Source organism: Chinchilla lanigera, unplaced genomic scaffold (assembly GCF_000276665.1).
Source record: "Chinchilla lanigera isolate Chin_1 unplaced genomic scaffold, ChiLan1.0 scaffold00010, whole genome shotgun sequence".
In the NCBI taxonomy this organism is placed as follows: domain Eukaryota; kingdom Metazoa; phylum Chordata; class Mammalia; order Rodentia; family Chinchillidae; genus Chinchilla; species Chinchilla lanigera.
This window is the reverse complement of record NW_004955411.1, coordinates 15,848,537-15,857,604: the sequence shown is the minus strand read 5'-3', so window position 1 is coordinate 15,857,604 and position 9,068 is coordinate 15,848,537. Positions and strand designations below refer to the sequence as shown.

The window sequence follows — 9,068 nt, the reverse complement described above, 5'->3', positions numbered from 1 at the left end:
AACCGAACTCACGACCTTGCGCATGCCAGGCAGGTGCTTTTGCCACTGAGCTAAATCCCCAGCCTGAGAATTTCTTTTTAATGACATTAATTAGAGCCTTAGTTAACCAATTTTTTCTCCTGATTGATTTAAATAAGGTGAATATTCACATCATTTCCTGCCTTCTGTTAGAAGTAAAATTATAACACTTGTTTGGAGAGAAAAAAGTGACGATTAATTATCCAAATCATCATGGAGTGTTAGGCATAGAAGGACCACATCTTTCAAGACAGGCTGTATGCTTTGTAGTAGTCTTAAGACCATCACTTAACCTCCTAAACTCATTTTTCTCATTTTAAAAACTATTACAGAGATCACAAATTTTAAATTAGTTCTCAGTGTATTTGTAAGGATCTAGATGCATATTTGTGTGTATATATGTATGTGTATGGATTAGGAGATACAGATATATATAATGTATACTGCAAATGTAGACAATATATGAAGTAAGTCTCCCTGCCTTCATGTATGTAGAAAAAAAACCCCTAGTTTGTTGCTTTCATTAGACTAACAACTCTTAGACTTACTGTTCTTGTTCTGTGAGGCGGGATCTCACTGTGTAGTTACGACTGGCCTTGAGCTCACTGTAGAGCCCAGCCTGGCCTCCAAGCTGATATGACCTTCCTGCCTCAGCCTCCTAAGTGCTAGGATTATGGGCATGCATCATCACATGTGGCTCTCTATACCTTTTTCATATTTTTAGCCCCAGTATTTAGTGGTAGTCCCTAACTCACAGTAAGTACTTCATAAACGCTGTTGACTTACTTCAGTAAATGTGTACATTTGAACTCTGAATGTTCTTGAACAGTGTTCAAATTGTTGCTCAGCCTTCTTTTCTCTAGTCCAAATATAGCATCTTTTTTTATTTAGTATTTTTTGTCAAGGACATGTTTCCCATTTTGTTTTCTGTATGAGTAAAATTCAGTAATTCCTTTAAAAAGTCCATTGATTCCAATATGTATTTTATAGCAATTATATTCACACAGCCATGCACTAAGGTACACATCAGCAATCCCTGGCATTCAGGAGGCTGAGGCAAATCTGGGCACTCAGTGAAACCCCAGCTCAAAAAGAGGGTGGAGCAGAGGATACAGCTTAACGGGACCACTTGGCTGGCATACTTGAGGCCCTGAGTTCAGTCCTCAGCACCAAGGGAAGAAGTTCTACTTTCCAGTGTTATTCTTCCTTTTAGTTCATTGTTTTTGTCTGGGATCACTTTTCTTCAGTTTGAGGAATTTTTATTATTTCTTATAGAAAAGGTGTACTGGAAATGAATTCTCAACTTCTGTTTATCTGAAAACATCTTTATTTTACATGGATATTTGAGGGATACTATTTTGCATATCTAGGGTGACTGATATTTTCCTTCTTCTTCTTACCCCCCATAGTGCCAGTCCATTGTTTTTCTGATATACACAGCCAGCTGTAGATTATTATTGCTCCCAGCTAATCTTTTCTTCTGGAAGCTTTTCCAGATCTTCTCTTTGATTTTAGTTTTCAGCAGCTTGACTATTGGAGTTTTATTTGTACTTATTCTACCTGAGATTTATTGAGCTTTTTGAACTGTGAGCCGATGTCTTTGTTTGGGCAAACCCTAAGCCATTCTCTCTTGAAATATTGCTTCTGCCTTACTGAGCCTTTCCTCTTGGCGGTGTGACTGTGTACTGCACATCTCTTAGGCTCTGCCCTGGATGTCTTAAAATTCCTTTTCTTTCACTGTGCTTCAGTCCAGTTTACTGTTTCTTTTGCTGTGTGTCCAGATTGCTATCAAATCTATCCAATGACTTCAAAAACTTTTTCTTTTATTAGTACATGTTCGCAGTACATGAAGTTTACATTCCTGTTAGGGAGTAGGTACATGTGTATAACGTATTTTGACTCTTTTTTTATTCCCCTTCCTGTCTCCACCCATTTCCTTCTTCCATCTCTAGCTCCTCTTTCCCCATTTTCATTATTATCGCTAATACTGTTACTTTCAGTTCGTATTTATGACATATAACGTTTACATTCATTGTGGGTATTTGGTACATGTACATGACACATCTTAAATCTTTTTACTTCTCTTTTTCCTTCCCTTCCCCCACCATCTCTCCTTAGTCTCTTGGACTCCTTCCCATTTGCAAAATATCTTCCTGTTTCCTTCTACCAAATTCACTTTGCTTTACTTAAATGAAGGATACCATATCATATTTAAGCTTGTGTGTTTATTTCACTAACATTATATTTTCTAGGTATATCCATTTTCCTGCAAATGTCTTCAGTTTATCCTTTTTGCAGGGGGGGTTGTTTTTGCTTTTTGTTTGAGACAGGGTCTCATTTATGTAGTTGAGGCTTGAACTCATGGCAGTTCCGTTTCCGTCTCCTGAGTGCTCACACATGACCAAATTTATCCTTCTTTATAGCCAAATAGTATTCCATTGTGGATAGGTACATTTTCTTTATCCATTTCTTTATCCATTCATCTATTGATGGACATACAGACTACTTCCAGGATTTGGCTATTATGACATTGTGCTGCTGTAAACATCGGTATACATGTATCATTGTGATAATGTCTTCATCTCTTTAGGGAAGACAGCTAGAAGGGAAACAGCAAATGGAATTTCTATTTTTAATTTTTTGAGAAATGTCCATACTGATTTCTTTGTTTTTGGCTTTGGCTTTTTTCCGGTACCAGGAATCGAACTCATGACCTTGCACTTGCCAGGCAGGCGCTGTGCCGCTGAACTAAATCCCCAGCCTCCTCCATACTGATTTCTAAAGTAGTTGTACTAGTTTACATTCCCACCAACGTTGTAGAAGGATTTTTTTTTCACTGCAGCTCTGCTGGCATTTATTATTTAATTTCTCGATAACTACCATTCTGTCTGGTATAAAATGAAATCACAGTGTTGTTTTAATTTGCATTTCTCTAATGGTCAGATATGTAAAACAGTTTTCATATGTTTTCTGGGCCATTAATACTTGTTCTGAGAAGTGGCTATTCATTTCAGTTGCCCATTTTTTGACTGTGTCCCATTTTAGATAGTCTTGATTTTTTTCTAGTTCTTTATAGCACTCCAGATATTAATGCTTTGCCTGAGGAACAGCTGGCAAAATTTTTTCCTATTCTGTAGGTTGCTTCTTCACTTTGCCGATTATTTCCTTTGCTATGCAGCTTTTTAATGTGATATAATCCCATTTCTTCATCCTTGTTAATATTTCTTTTACAATTGGAGCTCTGTTCAGAAAGTTCTTGCCTACACCTATGACTTCAAGTGTTACATCTTCCAGTAGGTTTATTGTTTCTGTTTGAATGCTTAGATCTTTGATTCATTCTGACTTTAGTTTAGTACTGTGCACCATAAAGATACGGGTCAAGCTTCAGTCTTCTGCAGATAGATCGCCAGTCTTCCCAGCACCATTTGTTAGATAGGCTGTCTTTCCCCTAATGTATGTTTCTGGCACCTTTGTTGAAGATTAAATAGCTGGGAGTGTTTCTCTTTGCTCTGTTTCTGTTTCCTCTGCTCTTTTTCATTGATATTCAATGACTTTTTAATTCTAGATATATTTTCAGTTCTAAATGTCTATTTGTTTCTTTTTATGGATTCCAGTTTTCCATGGAAATTCTCCATCGTTGTGCATTTTGTCTGTTTTCTTCTTTGAACATGTTAGTCATAGTAATTTTAAAAATTTCTGTGTTAATACTCAGATTACTTTGATTCTGTTTCTTTTTTCCCCTCCTCTTCATCTTCCTCTTTTTCTGGAAATTTTTTTTTAGCCAGGTCTGGTGGCACATACCTGTAATCCCAGCACTTGGGAAGTTGAGGCAGGAAGATCCCTGTAAGTTTGAGGCCAGCCCGGGCTGCAAAGAAAGTTTAAAGCCAGCCTGAACTGAATAGCGAAATCCTGCCTCCAGAAGACCAAAAGAAAATCTAAATTATTTTAAAGAGAATAAAAAATAAAAAACATTAAAAATGATACACAATTTCAAAACAAGATGATAGGAAAACAACATAGTTGTTATATTGCATATTGTTATCTTTAAAGAAAGACGGGAAATATATATATATATGTGTGTATATATATATATATATTACACACAAGATAACTAAGATAATTATACTACTAATTTCTGTTGGTTTATTGAAAGGAATAGTTAATGCTTAATTTTTTTATCAGTTTTGCATGCCTATAGCTGGTAATCTGAACAACTTTCTCCTCTTCTTCTGTCTTTTATTTTCCTTACTTTTAGTCACGTTTGCCTATTTTTTCCAAATACCTTATCTTTAAAAATTTGGATGTCAGATATTGTCGATGAAAAATTCATAGAGGCTTTGGAGGATGTAATCATCCTCCAAAGGAAATTTTTTTCTTATAGACAAGAATACTGGTAGATCACCTTCATCCTATTAAAGGTGTGATTTGGGTGTTATTAAAACTGATCTGTTTCCTATAACATGGCCCTTACCTCTAGGATGTGTCCCTTCTAGGTGATTATTGAAACTCTGGATCATTGTCCAGGGATCTTTGGTCTTAGCAGATTGAACTCTAGCCTACCTTCTCAGCAGTATCTGATAAAAATTCACTTCACTTCTTGGACTTCCAAGTTGCTGTTTTTTGCTGGCATCTTGTTCTGTATACTTACAACTTAAAGACAGCCAAAGACTTATGGAACATTTGTGGGCAGGCAGATACTAGGCGTTCTGCTTGGCTACAGTTCTCTCGTTTCTGGGAGAGAAATTCGTCGCCCAGCCATTGATGTGGCCCTCAGTTTTTTTTGTGTGTGTGTTTGTCCCTTCCATTTAGTGAAACAGCTATTTGGGGGCTCAATTTCCCCATGATGTCATGTAGAAAATGGCTTGATAAAGAAGCCAAGGTTTGTAACCCCAGAAGTTCTGCTTTTCTTACTCTCCAGTGCTTTCAAACAATATTTTTAATTGTTGTGTAACTTTATATAAATGTTTTGTGTGGGATGATTAGTACCAGTTGTTCTTTCATGGCATGGCCCAAAAGTCCTGCATTTAGGTCTTTTTTATTTTGTTCTTTGCGGGGGGTTGTTTGTTTTTTTGAGACAGAGTCTTTATGTAGTCCAAGCTGGTCTTGATTTTGCTATGTAAGTAGCCTAGGCCTTGGACTCAGAATCCTCGTGCTTCAGCCTCCCAAGTTCTAGGATTATAGGGATTTTGTACAACCATGCCCAGTTTTGGTTTTGGTTTTGAGTATTATTTGATAAATTTTAAATAACTGTTTTCTGTCTCTATTTTTAATCTTCTTTCTTCAGATTTTTGTATTTCTGAAGTGCTGTTTAACCTAGACGAAGTATGGAGCACATTTTCAGAACTGACTTATAAAATATATCAAGCAAAGTAAAAATCTTAGCCATATATTTGACTATAACGAATATTATAAACTTGTTACTTATGTTTGAACCAAATAAATGTATAATAAAAACAGAGTTACTTCTTGTGGTAGGGCACTTGCCTGGCAGGTACAAGGCCCTGCATTCATTCCCCAGGAAACAATGCTACTTGTAGCTTCTCTTATAAAATCATAACTATTATATAAAGCATGTAAGTTCCTGGAAATGTTTCTTCTTAACTTACTGCTTTGTATGAAATATCTGCTCTAACTATATGGATATTTGCAGGTCTCGACACAGGCGATTCTCTTATAGCCAGTCTAAATCTCGTTCCAAGTCACTACCAAGGCGGTCTACCTCAGCACGGCAGTCAAGAACTCCAAGAAGAAATTCTGGTTCTAGAGGACGGTCAAGGTCCAAGTCCTTACAAAAAAGGTCCAAGTCAATAGGAAAATCACAATCAAGTTCACCTCAAAAGCAGACTAGTTCCGGAGCAAAATCAAGATCACATGGAAGACACTCTGACTCCATAGCAAGATCCCCCTGTAAATCTCCCAAAGGGTATACCAATTCTGAAACTAAAGCACAAACAGCAAAACATTCTCATTTTCGGTCACATTCCAGATCTCGAAGTTATCGTCATAAAAACAGTTGGTGAAAACTGAAGAGTACTATATAGTCTTTAATATAAGTTATTATATCTCTCATTATGTTAAATAAAAACTCTTCAAGGCTTACAAAAATCTGAGTTGATATTAGTTACTTCTGGGCATGTGGAAGAAATAATATCTTTCTAGGTTTAGATTAATAAAGATTTGGTCTCAGTTTAAGGGCCTATACCACAAATTATGTGTCTAATATCACCATTTTATGGACCTTTTAAAAATGTTTTATTTTCTTAGTATGTGTTTATAGTACCTGAAGTTTATGTTTGTGTTAGGCAGTTGGTACACGTACATATCTTGATTGTTTTAGCCTCCTTCCCATTCCTGCCACCTCCCGCCCTCCATCTGTAGATCCCCTTTCCCGGGGTGGGAAGGGAAGGGAATGTAAAAAGATTTAGGATGGACCTTTTTTTATTTACATTGTTATAGAAAATTACTTCTCAAAGAAAATGGCTAAAATAGAATCAATTTAGAATTCTCCTTGGGTGTTGAGTATTAGTTATAGTAATACCAACTTTAACAAAAACTATTCTTACTCTAAAGCATTTTTCATGTAAAAAGTAATTATGCCTTTATATGTTTGATATCATTGTCTCTTTTGTGTCTTCTGTGGAAACTTGGGCCAGTTCCCAGTAGGGTACTAGTTCAAACAACAACATTCTGAAATCCCAAAAGTACATTTATATAGTAATCAAAGATTCAAAGGATGTACTGCCTGCTGAGCTCAAAGAAGCTTTTATTTTTATTGAATAGAACAGAATAGATAAGTTGACATGAAATTGTATCCTATATCTTACTAACTTTAAAAATACTGGATTTTGAGTGGTTTGAACCTACTTCATTAAAAATTATGATGTGCACCATTCACTATGGAAAACTATTCATATTAAATCTTATACTCTTCAAGGCTAAGGCAAAACTAAGTTTGAGCCTAGCCTGAGCAACCTAGTGACTTAGCAAGAACTTATCTCACAATTTATGGTTTTTTTTTTTTTTTTTTGGTTTTTCTCCAGTACCGGGAACTTATCTCACAATTTAAAGGGCTAGAAACATAACACAGTTCAAAAGCCATGGGTTTAATCCCAGTCCTGGGGAAGAAAAAATAAATAAAAAGCCTTAATATACTTGAAAAGTAGTACATTTTATATAAAATCATATTTTTACCATTATTTCTATATATCAGTGTTCATCTGCTTATTTTTTTAGAGCTCTATCTCAGTATTTTAAATTATATACAGTGCCTTATTTCTGAGAATATTTAGTACCATTTATTAAGAAACTCAAAACTGTATCTTTATAGTATCTGAATTTTACATTATACTGCTTCCATTTTTGCTTTGATTTTTTTTAAAACCAAGTAACTTCATTAACATAGTTGTTGCTTTTATAATTGCTGTGGCTAAGAATTTCTTGTAAAATGTGTTTGTAGCCAGGCATGGTGGCAAAAACCTGTACTCCTAGCACTTGGAAAGTAGGCGGATCACTTTGAGTTCAAGGCCAGCCTAAACCACATAGTAAGAGCCTGTCTCAAAAAAAACCAAAAAGTTTTCAGTTTGTTTTTCAGAGGTTTTTGATTTATGATAAATGGAGTATTTTTACAAAGCTCTACTTTTATACATTATTGAATTATATTACTAAAATTTAAAAGTTATCAACCCATAGTTCATATTTATAGAATGTTTAAGAAATGTTTTGTATCTTTAGGATATAAGAATCGTTGATTTTACACTTTCTTTTTTTTGGTGCATCTGGGAATTGAGTACAAGGCCTTTTGCGTGGAAGGCAAGAACTCTACCACTGAGCCACGTCCAGAGCCCCAAATTTTGCTTCCTGCACATGAGGATATGCAAGATTTAATGTTACAAAAATAACTTATTTGCTAGTAATATTTGGAAAGCACCATAAATTTATATGTATTGTTTCTGAATACATTTTCCCTGGGCCGGGCATGGTGGTGCACGCCTGTAATCCCAGTACTTGGGAGACTGAGATGGAAGCCAGCCTGGGCCACAAAGTGAGCTCAAGGCCAGCCTGAACTGCATAGCGAGACCCTGTCCCAAAAAGACAAAAAAGAATAGATTTTTCCTAATCATTGTGAGGTAAATTTTACTTGGAACTTAGAATTTTTTATGCTAGGTAAAAAATTTATTTAAAACTACAACCCTGAAGTGTTCATTTATGTTATAAAATTATACAGCACTATTGAAAATTTAGAAAGTCTGAATAACTAGTTAGACAAATATTAATACGAATAAGTAGATTCACACATATACAGTATTCAGTAGCTTAGTGTAGAACACTTGTCTTGCATGTATGATGAGGCCCTGGGTTTGTCTTAGCTTTGCATTCACAAATTATCTCTACGTAAAAAGTTAGTAAAGCAGTGTTCCTGCGTATATATAATGCCTCCATTTAACTTTGACTTGGTTTTCCATGGTAATCCCTGTTAGGAGGATACTGTTTGGTTTGATGGAAAAACTGAGACTCTGAGCTTTTACTTTGTGCTTGACACTGCTCTGTAATTTTCAAGTCATTCACCTGCCTAATCTTTATAACCACATTGTAAGGTAAGTAACTGCAAATAAGGAAACTTAGGATGCAAGGGTTAAATCACAGCCATTGTAACTGGGATGCTGGGGAATACCTGGGCTACAAAGTCATCTTCCTGACACTGATTGAGAGCAGCAAACTCTTTGAGAGATAGATGCTTACTATAATATTTAGGGAGAAATGAGGACATAGAACTAGGAAAGGAAATGCTTGTAGGCATCAGTGAAAATGTTTCCATAATGCTAGGTAAAAAGTAATTGGCTGGATATCCTGGAAAATTTTTTTTTTTTTTTTTTTTTGTGTGTGTGTGTGTGTGTTTTTCTCTGGTACCGGGAACCGAACTCACGACCTTGTGCTTGCCAGGCACAAACTTTGACAATCTGGTGAAGAAGACAGGAGGGAGAGAGAAAAGGAAGAGCTAAAAACAAGAACAGAATAGAAAAAAAACAACAAAAAAAACTAGGAAGGATCCC

General features: G+C 35.7%; 1 protein-coding gene across 1 annotated transcript in view; it reads left to right on the top strand.

The window, feature by feature from the left end:
• Positions 1–6,123, top strand: part of Srsf12 (serine/arginine-rich splicing factor 12) — a 67,383-nt gene extending 61,260 nt beyond the window's left edge. The window contains exon 7 of the mRNA XM_013510715.1: positions 5,669–6,123. Within this exon, the coding sequence (XP_013366169.1) occupies positions 5,669–6,038 (370 nt within the window). The 3' untranslated portion in view covers positions 6,039–6,123. The remainder of the gene's footprint in view (positions 1–5,668) is intronic.
• The last annotated feature ends 2,945 nt before the right edge of the window (positions 6,124–9,068 follow it).